At 31.0% G+C, this 20,925-nt stretch overlaps 2 protein-coding genes and 1 long non-coding RNA gene across 3 annotated transcripts; 2 read left to right on the forward strand and 1 right to left on the reverse strand.

The window, feature by feature from the left end:
* Nucleotides 1-66: 66 nt before the first annotated feature.
* LOC104888148 (hypothetical protein) lies at nucleotides 67-1,248 on the reverse strand. Its single transcript, XM_010673029.3, has 3 exons — nucleotides 853-1,248; nucleotides 550-636; nucleotides 67-430 (listed from the first exon to the last, which is right to left on the reverse strand). Exons 1-3 carry the CDS (start codon nucleotides 1,096-1,098, stop codon nucleotides 302-304), a joined length of 462 nt encoding a protein of 153 aa, XP_010671331.2. The 5' UTR covers nucleotides 1,099-1,248; the 3' UTR covers nucleotides 67-301.
* Nucleotides 1,249-4,676: 3,428 nt separating this feature from the next.
* Nucleotides 4,677-6,488, forward strand: LOC130590689 (uncharacterized). Its single transcript, XR_008968537.1, has 3 exons — nucleotides 4,677-4,874; nucleotides 4,976-5,046; nucleotides 6,461-6,488. It is a non-coding gene; the product is annotated as an uncharacterized LOC130590689 (long non-coding RNA).
* Nucleotides 6,489-15,244: 8,756 nt separating this feature from the next.
* Nucleotides 15,245-19,433, forward strand: LOC104888149 (caffeic acid 3-O-methyltransferase). The gene is made up of 4 exons (XM_010673030.4): nucleotides 15,245-15,806; nucleotides 17,998-18,308; nucleotides 18,463-18,527; nucleotides 19,004-19,433. Exons 1-4 carry the CDS (start codon nucleotides 15,397-15,399, stop codon nucleotides 19,313-19,315), a joined length of 1,098 nt encoding a protein of 365 aa, XP_010671332.2. The 5' UTR covers nucleotides 15,245-15,396; the 3' UTR covers nucleotides 19,316-19,433.
* Nucleotides 19,434-20,925: the final 1,492 nt, after the last annotated feature.

A 20,925-nucleotide genomic window follows, 5' to 3' on the forward strand; every position in this document is an offset into this window, starting at 1 on the left:
GGACAGAAAAGGAAGAGAAAAGGTTGAAAAAAAAAAAAACTCTTTTTAATGATGATTCGATCAAAATACTTCCAAGTTCCAAGTAGTATTAATTTGGTGACATTTAAGCAAAAATTCATATCTACACATCTTCCTTCACTATTCATTAAATCATTAGTCACACCATCTCTTAGCTAAATCATACTACTAAATAATTCTACCATTGCCAACTCAAAGCATGAATTTGACATTAAATCTTTCAATCTTACAAGATATAGCCAAAAAATTTAGCATCTTCCATTAAACTGTACTATAGATATAATCAATCTTTCACACTTTTAGCCCTTAGTAACTTCCAAATTTCAGCACCATCCCTAGTTGCATCACAATGCTTCAACCCTTTTGTCCAATTTTCGCAAGGTGCCGCCATATCACAAACGTAACAAAAGCACTGCACAAAAAGAAAACAAATACCCAAATTTTAAGACTAAAAATCACCCATTAAATCACTAAATTAATCAAATATTTGAATGAAAACTATAGATTGAAAAGAAAAAAGACAACTTTTACCAATTTGCAATGTGATTCATGAGGTGTGTTCTCAAATGGGAATTTCACACAAAGATGCCTTGGATGTGGGTAATCTCTACAAGCCACCTGCAATTGATAGGAAAAGTTAAGATCGCTCAGAAATAATCCTTAGTTGGAACTGAAAATTATAGAACGCGTATAGTTGGGACTGTTCGTATCAATTTTTCCTTAAATTTAAACCATAATTTTCCTAATTAAAATTACACCCATTTCACTATTTCTAGTAAATTTATGAAAATCAATTACCCATAATTTAGAAAGAGAAAATGGAGATGGGTATACCTTGCCTTTTTCAGCAAGAACAGAGACATCAATATCATCACAAAGATCTGAACTTTTGGAGAGAGAAATATTGGGAAAATCGATGGTTTCCGAAGGGTCGAAATCCAAAATGAAGCAATCTTCAACTTCTTCAATCTTTTTCATATCATTCGTCTTTCTTTTTAGACAAAATACTGCTCTGATTGGAGAATCTTCTTCTAAAGATGGTGATAATTTCTTTGAATTGTTCAATTCTTGAATTCCCATTTTGGAATTTGGTTTTTTGCGTGGTTGAAAAGGATTGAGACTTTGTTTTTCTTGGGAGAGGGTGCGATGAATGATGATGACGATTGAGTTGTTTAGTGATCAGAGGGGGCGGGGGAATTTGATGTTGGATTCATTGCATAGGGAATAATGAAATTCGACCGTTGGTGAGCTCCTTACCACTATTTGAATTTGTTTGAAGGTTAAAATATACTTTCTCCGTTTCTTAATACAGGCTCACTTCTCATTTTTTCACAAGAATTAAGGAAAATAGAAGGAGTTTTAGGATTTCACAAAAATATATATTTAAGTAAATGTTTATTGGATATTTTTGTCTTCGAACTAGTTTTTTTCTTCTTTTTCTTTTAAGATAAAATGAAAGAGCAATAAATATTCCTTGGAATGGTATAAAACAATAAATAGAGGCACATATTTTAAAAGAAAGTAGGGTTATTTTGGAAAGTTTTATATAGAAATGAAGGATAATTTACTCCAAATAAATTGATAAAACAAGAAATAGACACAACATTTTGGGACACCCAAAGAGGAATGCAAGCACTATATTATGGGACGGAGGGAGTAGTATTTCATTAATTCAAAGTCATATCGAGTATATATACAACTATATCACTTATGATATTAAAAAGAAGGGTTTTTCTATTATATCCATGTGTTTATTGAACTCTACGTTGCAGTCAGAATGTTTTTTTATTCTGAATTCGACTGGGGAAATTCGATCGTTTAGTTGATGCAACGTTTACTTTTAATTACTTATTATCCTTTTTAATGATTCATATTAATAGTCGTTGGAAGAAAATTTTCCCTCCATAACTAAATCCTTTCCTCCGTTCTTCTCTTTTAAATTCATGTTGCTGATTTTCCCTTTGTATCTCTCGAATTCTCGTTGGTGATCTTTTCCTCCATCAAGAAAATTGAACAACTCAATCAAACCCTAAACTTCACCAAAACAACGCAAGTGCATAAATTTTAAAATTTAACAACTTAATCAAGAAGATTACCTAGATTTTGGTTCTCCCTTTCAGATTACTCTTGATATTGCACTTTCGTTGCACTTCTCCACTTTCTTCTCCAATAATAAAACTCTAACTTTTAGGAAAGAACAAAATTTTAGGGTTCCACAATATCATAGGTATTTTAAATGACAGGGTTAGAAGATTGGACTAACTGAGAAGGTTTTATAGAAGAGCTTGGAAGTTAATTTTAGTTCAATTCAGTTAATTTAATTTCAGTTCGTTTCAGTTCAATCTTATCTAATTTTTTTTCAATATTATTATTAAAATTGTTCTTATTATTAATATTATAATTATTAACAATTTTTTTTATATATTTCTGTTGTCATTGTTTTTTTTTTTGTTATTATTATTAATGAATATATTATTATTGTTTTTATTGTTACTATTATAAATATTATTTCTCTTGTCATTATTTTTTATTTTTTTTTTATTATTATTATAAACATTATTATTATTAAGTATTGTTATTATTAAATAGTGCTCTCTCTGTTTTTTTTTATCTATCTCATTTGGAATCTTGACATTTTTCATACTTAATTAGAAATAATCTTCTCAAATATTCTCAATTAATAAGAGAAAACCTAGTCATGTGGGATCTTGTTTGATTTGTCTCAATTAGTACTTTATTAATATTCAGTTGTTATAATTTGTACTAATATATAATGAAAGATATTTAAGTTTAAAAACGTGCATAGGCAGATGAACACATGAAAATGAGAAAAGATAAAGAACGGAGGGAGAATTATTAATAATAATATTATCTAATAATAATAATACTAAATAATAATAATAATATTAATATTTATTATTATTAATAATAAATATTAAAAATAACAACATCAATAATAATAATAATAAGTATTGATAATATTATTGATTATTACTGATGATTATTATTTTAGAAAATTTAATATACAATTCAGTTCGATTTCTCTCAATTCAGTTAATTGCATCCTACAGTTCAGTTAAATTTAATTTCAGTTCAATTAAGTTAATTTTAGGTCAGTTAAGTTAATTTAATTTCAGTTTAGCCAAAATAAGTTCAAAAGAACAGTGCCTTAAAAATTTATACCACTGTAAGTGATTGTTCAATTTTGCATTATTTTAAGTTATCACACGGGGGTTTGAGTTTGCATCGATTGTATTGCCTTTATTCAAAATGGTAAATTGCAATTCATATTTTCTATATTTTATGGTAGAGACCGTAGTTACTTTTCCTTCTTTTTTTGTAACAGAAATATATGAATTTGGTTCACACTAAATTAGTGTGGAGCTAATACTAATTCATGTGATTTATGAAAAAAAGATCACTATATAAAATTTAATAAATATAAAAGCTGAGTAGATATAGATTGTGAAGTTTGACTATGTAAAAAAAAAAGTTATTATGTCAGAAAGTGAAAAATTCATCATGATAAACTAATGTGAGAAGGAGTGATTATATTAAAAAAAAACATTCACTATGATAGATATTAACTGTATAATACTCCATCCGTTTCCTAAAGATCTTCCCTCTTTCCGTTTAAGGGTGTTTCCAAAAGATCTTCCCACTTTTGCTTTATTCCTTATTTGGCAAAACAAATTTCCCTATTTACCCTCTCATGTCACTATCATATATATGGTCCACCATTACATTATTAATTCAATTTTACTCCCTTTCTCTCTCCTACTTTAACCCCTTTTTATTTATCTTAACCCCTTTCTCTCTCCTACTTTACTCACACCATGCCCCACACAACTTGATTTTCCTTGGTATCTGTAGGAACAGTAAGTGGGAAGATCTTTAGGAAACGGAGGGAGTACAAATTAATATTTTAAAAGGTTACTATATGCAGAAAAAAGATCACCATGTTAAATAAATAACTTTGGCCCACAATAATATTATTGTGGACTAGGTCCACGTAAGACTAAGTCTTTTTTTTTCTATTGAAAAAAGATGCATGTTGTGCCTTATAAGATTATACTGCATTTTTACTTTTTAATTGTAATAGCCTGAATTACTAAGCTAATATTAGAATCAATAATCCATAATTAACTAAGTTAATGACGATTAAGTAATTGTAATCGATACGCTCTGAATTTTAAAAGTGTAAATAAATGTTATATGAATTTGTTGCTATGTGGATATTTTGTGTTATTAGTTAACTAATAACATGAGCTATGTGATAATTAAGAAATTTATGGATTATGATAGGTACATTGAATATTGCCTCTGAATTTAGGATTTGTGTTAGTAGTTGATATCGAGGTATTGGCCGAGGAAATAAGATTAAGGAGTTGATTAGGTTAAGATACCTTCATTAAGATATGTGGTATACTTTGGAGGAATTTAGCTAAGAATAATTAAGGATTAGGTAGGAATTAAGAAGGAAAATCCAAGTTGAAGCTTGAGAAAAATCTGATTAGTGCATAAGTAAGTGAAAGGACGATTTTACCCCTATTACTAAACCGAAAATGACAAAATTACCCTTACCCATTCTGTATATAGGAGAGGGGAAGACCCTCATTCAGTATCATCAACATCATTCCACAAACAAACACAAAAACACATCTTTTTTCTTACTCTCTCTCCTCACGCCATTTCTGGCGTCCAACAGAGGGCTCTTTGGCAGCTTGTTCTCTTGGCTTCCTTGCTCTGATTTCTCACATGCAATCACTTCCCTAGGTTCTTCAAGGTGTTGTTCATACTGGGTAGACGTTAGTTTTGAGGTTTCAACATTGTAAGCCAAAGAAAAACTAAGGAAGGTGAGATAGGCTGATTTTCAGCATGCATGAGGTATATTGGTTTTAAATTTGATTTCTTTGGGTTTATTATTAACTTTAAGGTGATGAATGTGTTTATTAAGGTCTTAAAGAGTTGCTGGAGGAGTAGTACGAGTTGCTAAGCAAGGGCTAAATTCCTAAACACCAAATTAAGGTACACAAGAACCACCGTTAAAGCTGATTTTCTCAATTTTTGTCTTAAAGCTTGTTTATAGAAATTTTTGAGCTACGAATGTGTGTTTTTATGTGGAGAACTTACTGTATTGGTAATGAGTTATAAGTAAGTGATTTCAATATGTTAATTATACTTTAGGATTGATGATTTCGAATCAAAAACCATTGCATGTCAAGTTCCTCTTAAAAACTGATTTAACCGTGTTTCTCTTTCGATTGTATTTTGGTATTAGTTGTTTCCATTGTTATTACCATTACATGAGAACCTACTGTAAATACCCTTATGTTGCTGCTTGATGACATTGTAACACATCTTTTCCATAGATTAAATATAACCTCTTTTGCGAAGGAAACTACACCTAAAAACATAGATTAAATATAACCTCTTTTGCGAAGGAAACTACACCTAAAAACTCAACTATTCGCGTAACAACTTTTGGACTTATAAACCTTTGTGCTTTCAATCTTTTCGATGTGTTTCTTTTGATGAATCCCTACTGTATGTACCTATATATGAAGTGAAAATCCTAAACCTTGGTTGAACTCAAGAAGTCCTATTAATTCATCACCTAGAACCTTTGTTAATAACACCAAACCGAGAACCATTTAATGGACCTATGTTCTATTTGTGTGAAGTAATCTTTCTTATGATAAGAGTACTTATAAACCTTTCACCTACTGTCCTATCTTGCTAAACCATCCTTTAATCACTTTATTTAACTAGCACATCCTTTCGATTCATGATTGTTAAGTCATCATTCCAAACATAGCGGAACTTGACATAGCAATTGCGTTTTCGAAACTTGTTTTGATAACTAAGCTAAGTTGATTATTAAGTTGGTTGATCAAGTATTGGCAAATAAGTTTTGAATATAATTAAGTTATAAGTTAAAAGCTATTTTTAAGGGAAGTAACTGCATTGGCAGTGATGAACAATAATTGTAGAGCGGGTTTGCTCTTTAAGTTATTAGAGCGGGTATTGCTCCGGAGCGGGATTGCTCTGTTATATAGGGTCATGACCTAGAAAGTCTTGCAAGCAGAAGTAAATAAAAGTAGGGAGACGTCCCTCAAAAGTTCCATTTGTGTTCCTTCCCTAATTGAAAGTATTTTGAGTTTTGTATCGATATACTTTAGTGAGTTTTGGAAAAGCATACTTATTGTTTTTGGAAAGTTAATTGTTATGATGTATTACTACTATTATGCTACCTAATTACGAAGGAGGAGTATTATAATATTTATAGCAAAAGAAATATCGAGATTCATGGATTATGATGCTATTTAAACATTAAAGTCTAATTTCCGCCACCTTAATATTTGAAAACTAGTGGGACTTGTGTACCAGCGTAGCTGACTGTTTTGTTCCTTTGAACCTGTCCTGGTGGGGGCAGATTCAGTTGTTTTGCAGGAATAAGCTGAAGGTCAAAGATAAATTTTATTTGAAAAGTTCGTGATATATGTTTTGCTGCTGCGTGACGTTATTGTATAAATCAAATATGGGATGTAACTTATATTTATGAATTCAACTTTTAATTACTTAGACTACGATGTAATAATTAAGTATTTTAAGTGGATTTTCATAAACTATGCTCAGATTTATGCAGGTTCTTAACCTTCCAAGGGCGGGGGGGTTAGGAATCTGTATTAACAGCATCTCTAATTAGTAGCTTATTCGTTTAATTAATTAGAGTTAGTCATAAGTAAGCTGCTAACTAGGGAGGGCTGTTACATTAATAGTTACACATTTACTTTGGACACTATTCACAAATTTCACTTTGATTTTTATCCATGGTTAAGAGAAAATATAGTCATGTGTGATCTTGTTTGATTCGTCTCGATATGTAATTTTATAATATCGACTTTTTTATAAACACAAAATTAGAAATATAAAGGGTCTAAATAATACGACATATGTGAAAAATATAAGTTTAACTATTAAAAAAAAACAATGGTAGTATATTAGAAGTTGGACATGTTATTTCCCTAGGAACACTACAAGAGGGGGGGTGAATTGTAGGTGTAGAAATAAACGTAACTTTTTGCGGAAATTAAAACTTAAACGAATAAACAAGCTAAAGGAACACAAGGGATTTTTACGAGGAAAAACTTCTTGGGCCCAACAAGAAGAAACAACCTCGACCACTAGGGATTTTAAACTCAACACTTTCACTAATTAGGCCAAACAACTCTGTTACAACCTAATTCTAACTCGAGCCCTACCTTGAGTTCCTAAACTCAAGTTCCTGAACCATGTTCCCTTAACAGCAGTTCCTCTCAACTTCACTCGAAGTTTTCTCACACATACAAGCTTCACTCAAAGCCTTTCTCTTACAGAACTTCACTCAAAGTTCCCTTACCCCAAAAACCAAAATACAATTGATCGAAATAAGCTTAGTGGAATTAGAGTAAGAAGGCAAAGAACAAATGGCTATTATGAGAGAATGAAGGCACTGACACTTAATAAGTTAAACTCACTTAATTACTTAGTCAGACACATTTGGAACTTATCTAGACTTCTATATTTATAGTGTAATCATGAAGAACGTGGGATAATGTTAGAGTACACGTTTTAATCCATTTACCCATGATGTTCCTTCCCCTAAGGAACACGTTTACATCATGTCCCATGATCCCATGAACTATAAATGAACGTGGATAAAATGCAGCCATTACTCCTAAATAATAGGAGTTCCTTCAACATTATCCGAAAATCAGTTTTTATAAACTCTTTTTATCTTTAAATCTGAATTTCTAATCTTTAAGAAAATAATATCTTTGAAATAAAACTTTCTAACAACCGGATATTTATTTTCTTATTTTCCGAAAAATAATATCTTTTCCAAAACAGATTTTCTTTTTAAAAATGATTTTATCATTTGAAATTAGAAATAACTAATTTCCTATAATCTAGGCATGACTTACTCCATTATCTTTTAACCGTTACACTAAGTACACGCCTAAGTCTAGTTCCTTATATTAGTTCAGTTCCTTTAACATATTTACTAAGTGCCACTGAGTTTGTTCCTTACAAAGGAACAAACGCTTCATTCTCAAATATTCAGCCACAGTTCCTTACCATTCTTTCTTTGTTCCTTTACATTGGAACTAGAAAATAAAACGCCTAGCTTCTATTATTCTTGATCCAATGCTTGCTCCAGTATCAACATAGAAACTTCTTTACTTAGCCTTTGAAATCCTCTCTTGACTTCTTCATTGACTTTGTATTCTCTCAGTTCCTTGCATTGATACCTTAGACACCATACACTTAAATAATTCATTAGTTCACTACTTAGTTTGTTCCTTTGTTTCTTTGTCATTATCAAAACTAGGGTTCAACAGGACATGGGAGTGGGACTGTGGGACACTGAAAACATGCCTGATGGGTTAACCATCATAGGCCTTTGTTAGAATGGGTGGAGTCCGAGTGCACTTACTCTAAATGGATCCTGAATTCGGTATCTTGTACCAAAATTCAAAGATGACTAGTCCAAAGCTCCAAACATAAAAACAACTAAAATTAGATAGAGAGGTGAGGAGCAATGATATTCCCATACCGGATATGTGCTAATACCATGACATTTATGTAATTTTTATGATAAAAGTAATATTAAAAAATTATAAAACTTTTTTTTCATATTTTTTTTTGGAGGGCTTGTTAGTTGAAATCTTAAATCATATCTGGGCTACATCAAATCATATCAGTTTGCTATTAAATCATATATGAGCTACATCTAATCATATCAAGTAACTGATATGGGAAAAGTTGTCCCATACCGGATATGGGACTATACTTTCTCGAGATGTGAGTAATCATTCATTCATTTTTAGTACATAAATGTGTGATGAGAAAACATTGTAGTTAGTTAGGTGTCCTCCTCCTCTTCACAAATGACATGATGTCATATTAATACATACACACATAACGGCATAAGTATACATTATTTTAATCGTATAAATTTACTTAAAATAGATAGAGCAATGAGTAATATACTAAACTTATAAAACATGATTATAAAAGTAGACCTAGTCACCGAAAGAAAATAAATTAGTCGCTGTTGGGCTATTCCTTTTTTTAATATTGAGCTTACTATTGCCTAATTATAATTTAAAAGTAGACGGTCTCTTATAAGACAAACTCTTTAATTTATTGGTTAAGGTTTTGCCAATACTAATAGTACTAAGTGTTGAGTATTTAAACTGATTAAGGGTGCGTTCTGTTCAACTTAAAAAATTAAGTTTCAGGTCCAATAAGTTCAGATAAGTTCAGATAAGTTCAGATAAGTTGCAATAAGGTCTAATAAGTGCAATAAGTTCCAATAAGGTCTAATAAGGTCCAATAAGTTCCAATCAGGTGCAATAAGTTCCAATCAGGTGCAATAAGTTCCAATCAGGTCTAATAAGGTCCAATAAGGTCCAAATAGTCAATGTTTAATAAACATATGTATTATTGTCCACTATTTTGTTATTCATAATTTCATATCACTATTAGCGGATTATGTTATTATTAGAATTTTAATTAAAGTACCACAATGATTATATAGTATTATACTTGTATTAGTGTCTATTATTTTATTATTTTTTGTATTATGTCTATTATTTTATTATTTATTTGTATTATGTCTATTATTTTATTATTCATATTACTATTAGCTGATTATGTTATTTTTAGAATTTTTTATTAAAGTACCACAATGTATAGTATTATACTTGTATTATTGTCTATTATTTGATTATTCATATTGCTATTGAATAATATTATAATCATGGTCAAATAATTAAGGTTAAACAATAATAATAATAAATAATAATAATAATAATAATAATAATAATAATAATAATATAATAATATAATTACAATATTTTGCAATTCGTCTTTAAATAACTAGAGATAACATGTTTTCGTTACTAATAACTATGAAAGATATAAATGTTATCAATTGATTGCTTCATTATCATCACTGGAGTATCTTTCTTTATCGGAGTATATTTCTTCATCTTCTACATCATCCTCTTCAACCAATACGTTTTCTTTATCAAATAAATGAAAGGTGAAGAAAGCTGAAGAAATGAATGAAGGAGTTGTTGTTAGCAATAAATGTTCAGCTTATTTTCATTGATTAGGAAAAGGAGAATCAGGCCCATAATCAAGCCCTTTACAATGAAAGTTCACTGCCTTTTGCTCAGCTTAAATTAGTAACTACTAGTATTTTATAAAATTAATTTTTTGATTTTCTACTAGTGTTTTATAAAATTAAAACAACACTATTAGATATATTAGTGATGAAAGTTATGTATAGGCAAATATATAAATAGTAATTTTTTTGTTAAATTAATTATCATAAGAGATAATTAATAATCATTATTTTTTAAAGGACGAATTATAATAATTATTATTCCATAAAAAATTTTGAGGGGTAGTATTTACGTTAGTGGTAATATTTATGTTATTCATGGTCAATGTTTTTGTCTAATAAGGTCAAATAAATTTCAATCAGGTCCAATAAGGTCTAATAAGTTTCAATCAGGTCCAATAAGGTCTAATAAGTTTCAATCAATAAGTTCCAATAAGGTCTAATAAGGTCAATCAGGTTCAATCAGGTCCAATAAGTTCCAATCAGGTTCAATCAGGTCCAATAAGTTGAATCAGGTCCAATCAGGTTTAATAAGTTCCAATAAGTTCAGTTCAGGTTCAATAAGTTCAGTTCAGGTTCAATAAGTTCAGTTCAGATAAGTTCCAATAAGTTCAGGTCCAATAAGTTGAATAGAACGCACCCTAAGGATGCGTTCTGTTCAACTTAAAAAATTAAGTTTCAGGTCCAATAAGTTCAGATAAGTTCAGATAAGTTGCAATAAGGTCTAATAAGTGCAATAAGTTCCAATAAGGTCTAATAAGGTCCAATAAGTTCTAATAAGGTGCAATAAGTTTCAATCAGGTGCAATAAGTTCCAATCAGGTCTAATAAGGTCCAATAAGTTCCAATCAGGTCTAATAAGGTCCAATAAGGTCCAAATAGTCATTGTTTAATAAACATTTGTATTATTGTCTATTATTTTGTTATTCATAATTTCATATCACTATTAGCGGATTATGTTATTATTAGAATTTTAATTAAAGTACCACAATGATTATATATTATTATACTTGTATTAGTGTATTATTTTATTATTTATTTGTATTTTGTCTATTATTTTATTATTTATTTGTATTATGTCTATTATTTTATTATTCATATTACTATTAGCTGATTATGTTATTATTAGAATTTTTTTATTAAAGTACCACAATGTATAGTATTATACTTGTATTATTGTCTATTATTTGATTATTCATATTGATATTAAATAATATTATAATCATGGTCAAATAATTAATGTTAATAATAATAATAATAATAATAATAATAATAATAATAATAATAATAATTATATACTTACAATATTTTGCAATTCGTCTTTAAATAACTAGAGATAACATGTTTTCTTCTAGTACTTTCACATAAATGAAAGGAGAAGAAAGGAGAAGAAATGAAGGAAGGAGTTGTTAGCAATAAATGTTAATGCTATCTACTTACCTTCACATTAATGAAAGTGAAGTGAGAATAGGCAAATATTAGATTAATTATCATAAGAGATAATTAGTAATCATTATTTTTTAAAGGACGAATTATAATAATTATTACTCTATAAAAAATTTTGAGGGGTGTAAGTGGTAATATTTATGTTATTCATGGTCAATGTTTTTGTCTAATAAGGTCAAATAAGTTTCAATCAGGTCCAATAAGGTCTAATAAGTTTCAATCAGGTCCAATAAGGTCTAATAAGTTTCAATCAAGGTCAATAGGTCTAATAAGTTTCAATAAGGTCAATAAGTTCCAATAAGATCCAATAAGTTCCAATCAGGTTCAATCAGGTTCAATAAGTTGAATCAGGTCCAATCAGGTTTAATAAGTTCAGTTCAGGTTCAATAAGTTCAGTTCAGATAAGGTCCAATAAGTTGAATAGAACGCACCCTAATTTAGACCAATATTGTTGATCATCATGCCAATCCAACTATCAAAGTCCCAAATCTATTACCATTTGGCCATTTCCTTAATGTTTTTTCATGGATAATTAAAAAAAATATTCATTGTATAAGATTTGATCCTGCGATCATCCGATCACAAGCATATATACGAAAGTCTTAACCACAACAAATAATACTAGATGTATTATTATTTTAATGTAAAATATTAATAAATGAATAATGAATTATCCGCACTTAAAAACTTGTTCACAACAAAAGGCAATCTGCTTTTATGTTTTATCTTCTGATTTTTGCAACATCTCCAACATTCAATGGCTTCTAAAACTGATTTATATTTACTTGATATATCAAAATAAGAAGGGAAAAAAAAGACATGTAAACTTTTTTTTTAGCAAAAAAAGACATGTGAACTCAATCCATATAGAACGATATTGTTGAATATGATGATATATCTCTAATGAAAGTGTCTTGAATATGATTGGTACATACACACCTAATTTAGTTTGAAGCTTCACGTTTGATTTGTTAGGTGTAAAGTCAAGTTAATTGTACAATTAGCGAGAGGAAAAATTGGTTAACAACAAAGCTGGAACTAAGGCAATCAAGATTAAAAATGCAAAACCAAGATTAATGAAAGCAAGGGTGAAAGAGAAAGAGAAAGAGAAAGAGCACCCTCGGGCCTCAACTAGGCCAAACTAACCTCGCCAACTCTTGCCATCTATGATTGAGATTCTTGTGAAGTTTCTAAGCAAAACGAACCATGCCATATTGCTACGGTTTCATGAAAATACTACCTCTATTTCCAAGTTGATGTTACATTCAGTTCTTCATACAACTTAATATGTTTTTTTAATCATTAATATATTTAATTGCGGATAAGTAAAAATTATAAAAAGTTGATATTTTGAAAGTATATATTGAGACAAATCTAACAACATCACACTCGACAATGTTTTTCTTTATGCCTATATAATAACAACACCATAGAGTTACAGTTAGTTGATAAATAGTGTTAATTTATTCAACGTAACATTTAATTAAGAATGGAAGTAGTATATCTATAAAAAATAGTTGTGGGAGTTGTGATTAATTGATAGGATATATTACTAATTAGTAATTTCACAAAGTGTCTATGCTTATCTTATCTTCTTGTCCCAATAACAATTCTTATATTTAGTGTCTCTTTAAGTTCGTTAACCAATTCTCTATTCTTAACTCGCCCTTTTATCCCTATAATATTTCTATACTTCATCCGTTTCGTTTTAAATGCAACAAAGGAGTATTATTTGTTAGATATAAAATATTCATTTGTTGCATATAAAACGAAACAAAAGAAGTATTAAACATCACTTTAAGTATAGAAATTGAACAATGTGAAAACTAATTTAAAAAAGCGAAATACTTAGGACCCGTTCGGGCCGTTCGGCATTACTGTAGTATTCTGTTTTTTATTTCAAAGTCATTTGATATATGTTCTATAATAAATAAAAAATTAATCAAATTTATTGGGAATATGATGATTTCGAAAACTGACAACTAAAAAGTGAAAATCACTTATTCTGGTTTCTTGTTTTTGGTTTTTAATTAAAAAACAAAAACTGAAACTAAAAATAAAAAATGATAATGGACAAGCCCTTAGATGTTCGAATAATTAGAAGTATTGACTACCGTCCTTTTAAGTTTTAACTTAGAGTTGAAGTTCTACATTGCTTGGCACGAGCCTACGACATCAAGAATTTGATTATACCTTAGATGAATAGAAGTTCCTGTTAGATAGCAACCATAACATCCATAATCTCATAGTACAAAAGCTTTTTCTTTTGCTTTTCAAGTCCCACAAGAGTTGGTGGATGGTTGGTGAGAGAGTTGACGAGTCACACTTCAGTTTCAAATACCTGCCGAACTTATTATTCAGTGATAACTGACTGAAATACCAATTCCCAATCTCAGGACCCAGGGGTGCTAACTTCTCAAGTGTAACAAACAACAATTACTCCATCTCGAAATTGACCTAAGTATCATTTAAGAATGTTGATAGGTAGGATCTGGACTAGATCCTTTAGGATTTGGATTCGTTTTTCAAGCATAGATCTAGATAAGACTTAGAACCGTCGGGTAATAAAATTAAGAATGCAGTTCTAATGGATCATACGAAGTTGGATTCAAAACGGATCATAACCTATTTCCTTTAAACAATCCTAGTTTTCACAATAATTAAAGATTTTAAAGAACAAAACAACTACATCTAACATTTCATTTATCGATGTTGAAGTAAACAAGCATTCTACCTTAATACAACAAATCCAAGCATAAGTAACATTAAGCTTTATCTTTTAATTATATATTTTATAATAACTTTTTTAAAAGGGTAAATGGATCCAAATATGGGTAAATAAGTTATAGCTTTTCATAATTAGGATCCAGATTCTATCGGAATATGCCGGGTCCAACATTTGAAAAATCCAGAATTGGGTCAACGGATCCGAGTATGTTATATTACTCACTGACATTTCTTGTCTCATTATACCTTCATGCATGATCGTCTACATGATCGAATTTACATAGTCATGTACTTATTTCCTAGGAAAATTAAGAATTCTGGCGTAGAGGTTCCAAGAGACCAAGTATGATTATATACAAAATTATTATTATAACTATTATAATCATATTTTTTATATATTATATTCCCCCTTATTCAAATGCTCATCAATTTTTCAATTTTACTAATTTTAGAATCATTTAATCAATTTTTTCTTTTGTGTTTTTTCACTGTATTAACTCATTACACATCAACATCTAAAAAAACACAAAAATTAAACATTTTTGGACCCTTGAATTATTACTTATTGCGTAACAACAAAACCCTTCAAAATTATAAGTATTAAAAAAGATGAATTCCTTTAATTTTGGGTAAAGTATAAAATAAATGAATTAGTAAATCAAGGTAATTGAAATTGGAAGTAATCATCATTATCATGATAATTTTCTTAAATAAGTTAGACAATCACTTGCAATACTCTTATGTTTGTTGCAAATGATAAATTACTCCAAAAAAGTGGCCCCCTCACAATTGAAAAAGAACCAATGGTGCTTTATGCATAATCACTAGTGGTAGTGGTTGTTGGTGGGTAAGAAATTCAGAATACAATAGCCAATATAAACACACCTTGCCACTCCAAACTTTCCACTATCCTTCCAATTCTCCCCTGTTTTCCTCTGTTCTCAATTCTCCCCTGTTTTCCTCTGTTCTCAATTCTCCCCTGTTTTTCCTGTTTTAACTCCCTGTTGTTTTCCAATTCAATTACAAAAAATGGGATCAACCTCAGCTGACAAAGCCCAAATGGGAGAAGACGAGGCATGCTCCTTCGCCATGACGCTCACAAGCGGTTCGGTCCCTCCTATGGTGCTAAAGGCAGTGATTGAGCTTGATGTGCTTGAGATCATTAAACGAGCCGGGCCGAATGCACAACTCTCCCCTGCCGAGATAGTAGCTCAATTGCCCTCTAAGAACCCGGACGCTGCCACCATGTTAGACCGAATGCTCCGGCTTTTGGCCAGCTATTCTATCCTCTCTTACTCCCTTAGGACTTTGCCTGATGGAAAGGTTGAAAGGCTTTATGGACTTGCACCAGTTTGCCAGTTCTTGACCAAGAATCAAGATGGTGTTACCTTGGGTGCTCTGTCTCTTATGAATCAGGATAAGATTCTCATGGAAAGCTGGTAATAATTTGATTTTTTCCCTCTTTTATTAGTATTTCATGCTTAATTATCAACTATAACCCCTTTTTACTCTTTATTGTAATTGAGTTGTGATAAGAAACTATATGAGTCTCATGGATTAGAGATGAATGTAAATCTGCACCACACAAAATAACTTTGAAACAATTTAAGATAATACTACTCATCTGCTTGTTTTTTTTAATTATACTACATTTATAATATCGAAAATTAAACTAACAATTTTAATCGATAATTTTGACTTTTTTTATACGCTAAAATGTACTCCTGTACAGTCTTGTTAGATTCGTCTTTAACTCTTTATATGCAAATTCATAATTTTAATTTTTAAAATTATTTTTAATTAAAAGGAGTAACAGATATAAGAGATTAAAAACATCTTGAAAATCGGAGAAAAAACAAATGTAGCAATTAAAAAAATAAAGGGGGTATATTGATAGTCAAAAGTTTATATTTGTACCTCATGCTTTATCTCCAAACAAACAAAAAAGATAATTTTAGAATTAGAGTCTATATTAGTGGTTGTAAAGTTGAATATGGGAAGTAAAATTAAATAAAAAGTTCTAGTGTCAAGGAAAATTCTATTGCATGGGAATTGCAAGAAATTATTTGATTAAATATAAAACGTGAAAATTCACATGAGAATTTTACATAATCTTGCGAAAAAAATATTCTTAGGAAATAGAAGTTGATATATCTTTATACAACAAACAACACTAGATAATTCTATTTCTTATATATTTCCACTTTTCATTTTCTTCATATCAAGTAAACTCTAGGAAATTGGGGTGGTTGGTATATTTTGGCAAATGTTGTTTTAGGAGGCATGTACAATGTTTGACTTGAAAAAATGGCAATATAAGTGTAAAATATGAAGCGAACTTGGAAAAGTAGAGACAAGGAATACATGACAATTGAAGAATGTGAGTCATAAATCAAGAGTGTAATGCAAGATCCTTCTGGCTTCTAGAATTATGTATAAAATTAGTAAACTAGGGCGGCATGTTAAATGGGACCAAACGATTGATGGTTGACGATGTATGCAACACAAATCGTCTTGTTCACACACACCACCACCTCATTCTAGAACTCTATGGAGATGAAAAAATGAGGATTATTAAAGGTCGTTTGAAAATTATTTAAATTGTTTCGGATTTATTTTTAATGGATAATCTTATCCTTTTTTTTTTGTACCACCTGCTACCATCTGCCATCACCTACCTCCTCGTCATCACCTGCCACCATCCACCTTGTAAAAAATTGATTTTTTTGGGGGGACCATGGGTGAATGTCTGGGCTGGACGTTCCACCCATGGCCGAGACATCAGTTCATCAACTCAATGAATAACTTTGATCAACCCTCTAACTTGAGTAATGAAAGAAAAAAATCTGAATATCAATTTTCTCTTATATAAGTAATAATCCAAGCATGCATTGTGAAAGTATCTTATGTTATTAAAAAAAAAAAATTATCGTTAATTGTTAGGTATATTAACTTCAGAAAAAAGAAAAGGTAACGTTTGGTGGGTAGGCCCATGCATGCCAAAAGGCCCAAACCAATCATTCATTGACACTTTAGCACAACGTCATGCTCTCGTCATACACATTGTCGACTGGGTCAAGTACGTTGAGGCGGGCCCAGAGTATTCGGGTCTCCTGGGAGTATTAGGTTGTCACTTGTCCCAAAAAGGCCTGTTATATGAGAATATATTTTGGGCCGTTACATGAGAAAATAGTTTGGGCCTGTGTCAGAAATAAATTACTTGAAATGAGCCCACTCAGTTTAGATCTGACATCATTAGGACCATTATCTGATGAGGTAAGCTATAAACTAAGTGGCTATTAATGGGTAAAAGAACAAATCAGACATACCACAAAGCCCAACAGTTAGGACCAAAAAAGGGCATAATTCATGTGCAATTTAGGTAAATGTAATAAAAATGTGTCTTGAGTGTAAAATATTACACCATATTTATTGTGCAACAAACGTAATGACATGCACTTGAACAAAATGACATGTCATTTTGTCAATGATATCATGTCATTTGATGGTTTGTAAGTTGTTACACCATAACTTATGGTGTAACAGTTATACCCGAGAATCTGTGATATAAAATACATTGTAATTGCATTACAAAATAATCTCATTCTTTTGAGCTCCGAATGTTTGTAGGTACCATTTAAAGGATGCGGTTCTAGATGGTGGAATTCCATTTAACAAAGCCTATGGTATGACTGCATTTGAGTACCATGGGACAGATCCTAGATTCAACAAAGTTTTCAACAATGGAATGTCAAACCATTCAACCATCACCATGAAAAGGATCCTAGATACTTACAAAGGATTTGAGGGTCTCTCAACCTTAGTCGACGTCGGAGGTGGAACCGGTGCAACTCTTAACATGATCATCTCAAAACACCCTACAATAAAGGGCATTAACTTCGATTTGCCTCATGTTATCGAAGATGCTCCGGCATATAATGGTACTACAACACTCTTTCTAACAATTGTTTCTCAAAATGTTCAAAAATTGGCATGTTGGAGGACAAAACACCCTACAATAGTGTCAAGATTCTAAATAGAAAGAACAAAAAAGAACGAAGGAAGTATAACAAATATATTTTTATGCAATTTTAGGAGTGGAGCACGTTGGAGGAGATATGTTCGAGAGCGTACCAAAAGGAGATGCTATTTTCATGAAGGTATATTTCCGTTTTATATTAACAATCGTTTGTTACTTTAGAAGTCACGCCACATCAAAACAATATTCTAAACTAGGAGTCACGAGTAAGACTATTGTACAAGTGTGGAGAATAATTGTGTTAACCTGAGTAGGTTAACTCTGGCATTCAATATATATAATGTTTACAATACAGACCTATGACTAGTAAACGACCATTCTACCCTCTACAATATAATATTATCCAATAATTATATATACATTTGTAAAGTTGTTCACTTTCTACCCATTTGAGGCTTTCGACGTAATTTTACACCATCTCACATTCTCCGCCATCATGTGCTTATACACTTAAGTCCGAGATGAAAATCGTACACAGTATGTAACTCACCAAACTCGCCAATGATAAGATCTACATCTACACCTACACTAGCTTGCTGCTGTAAATATTCTATGTTAATGGTACTAAATTGGCACATGGAATTCTTTAACTTGCAGTGGATTTGCCACGATTGGAGTGATGAGCATTGCCTAAAGTTCTTGAAGAATTGCTATGCTTCTTTACCAGACCATGGCAAAGTGATTGTTTGCGAGTACATCCTTCCGGTGGCGCCGGAAACAAACCACGCAGCAAGGACTGTCTTTCACGTCGATGCGATTATGTTGGCTCACAACCCTGGTGGGAAAGAAAGGACAGAGCAAGAGTTTGAGGGTTTGGCAAAAGGAGCTGGATTTGAAGGTTTTAGAGTGGCATGTTCAGCTTATGATACTAAGGTCATTGAATTTTACAAAAAAAATGTCACTAATTAAGCCTTTGTGTGACTCTACTCAGCTTATGTATGTGCCATTGTGATATTGTATACTTGATTGTATAATCTGCTCAAAGATGTTTCTATCTTACTAAATAAGGATGCTTCATTTTTTGTTCTCTGTTGTGTATGTTGATTAGATGAACTTTATAAGAGGGGATTTAAATTGTGGAAGAGTAATATGAAATTTGACATTATTTTTAGAACATGGTAATGAGACCCTTCTTGCAAGGGGTATAAGCTGAAACCTCCCACAGCTCACAAATTAAAGGTGGAAGAACAGTCTTATAACCACTTGGTCAACCTTCATTTTTATAATGTTTGGATAATTCGAGAAGAAGGCCCACTTTACTACCTCTTATACATCAAAGCCGCATCATATACAGGTATATAAATTACAAGAATAGGCTTGAGCTCGACGATCCCAAAGTCTTGATGTAACATATGGACAAATTAGGAAACGAACCCAAGAAAAAAAATCATATGTAGACTCAATTCGTACGGCGTTTTGGACCTTTGGTCCAGCATTTGTGGGTCACTAGATACTTGAGAGTAGGTGGAAAGGTAAGGGAAATCCATACTCCCAAGTACTGTAGTTGGGAGGAGTCGACCTTTTGACCTTAATCAACTACACCAAACAAGCTTGGTATATTCAATGTTATCCTATATAGTATTTATATCAAACAAAATTTAATTTTATGAAATCATAAGCATAAATCAATTAAAAGCATTACAAGAGAAATTTCTATGGGGCAAATATCGACCACAACTCCACAAGGACTTTTGACTCAAAATTCTTCTATAACTTATTTTTTGGAAGTACAATTTCCTCTAACTAATAAGCCATCAGTCTTGTTATTACAACATTTGTGGGAGATGTTCTGATTTTTACTAATTTATTCAGACCCTTACATGTCGTTAAGTTTAGGCTTATAGCCGCATGTGAAATTAGAGTGGTACGGTGTTGTGACTTAAATCCTTACAAGCATTAAGCATGAAGTTCCTTTAAATTCCCCCATTAAAAAGAAGTTCCTTCAAACCCCATCCCCCCAAGGAATAGCAAATTTATTGCCTTCCATTTTATAAACCTTTTTAAATTAGTATTTCATCTTATAAAGCACTATAAGATAGAGTTCACTCTAAGGTACACCCAAGTGTACCATGAGCATGGTACATCCAGGAGTATCTTTGTAATAAATTAGAACTTTAGGTGCTCATTTGACACCAAATTTGCTCATATGACATTTTGTTCTTTTACTCATTTGCTCATTTTGTGATAAAAGTATTTGCTCATTTTCTTAAATGAGTATAAATGTTTGCTTATTTGTTCATTTTGCTCATTTGCTCATTTTGCTCATTTGGAGAAAATAGTCTTGGCCTCTTGGGTGTACCATGAGCATGGTACACCCAGGTATACTATAAATATTCTCCTATAAGATAAGAAACATTACATATCGAAAATCTATCAGAAAAAAACAGGATATCTAAGGACTTTTTGGTTCGCCATAGAAAGTAAAAAAAATCCCACGAAATTTGGATATATATACACACGAAGTAAGATCATTAGATTCATGGAAATTGGAAAATGTTATTTGATCATTTATAAGGAAA

The sequence above is a fragment of the Beta vulgaris genome, chromosome 3 (assembly GCF_026745355.1).
Source record: "Beta vulgaris subsp. vulgaris cultivar EL10 chromosome 3, EL10.2, whole genome shotgun sequence".
Taxonomy (NCBI): Eukaryota; Viridiplantae; Streptophyta; class Magnoliopsida; order Caryophyllales; family Amaranthaceae; genus Beta; species Beta vulgaris.

Excerpts from the sequence above, each read along its gene's own strand:
- LOC104888148 (XM_010673029.3), bottom strand. The coding sequence starts at position 1,098 with ATGGGAATTCAAGAATTGAACAATTCAAAGAAATTATCACCATCTTTA. Across the intron at positions 637-852 it reads TTCTTGCTGAAAAAGGCAAG|GTGGCTTGTAGAGATTACCC; the intron begins GTATACCCATCT and ends TATCAATTGCAG. Across the intron at positions 431-549 it reads ATGAATCACATTGCAAATTG|TGCTTTTGTTACGTTTGTGA; the intron begins GTAAAAGTTGTC and ends CTTTTTGTGCAG.
- LOC104888149 (XM_010673030.4), top strand. The coding sequence starts at position 15,397 with ATGGGATCAACCTCAGCTGACAAAGCCCAAATGGGAGAAGACGAGGCA. Across the intron at positions 15,807-17,997 it reads AAGATTCTCATGGAAAGCTG|GTACCATTTAAAGGATGCGG; the intron begins GTAATAATTTGA and ends GAATGTTTGTAG. Across the intron at positions 18,528-19,003 it reads GAGATGCTATTTTCATGAAG|TGGATTTGCCACGATTGGAG; the intron begins GTATATTTCCGT and ends TTTAACTTGCAG.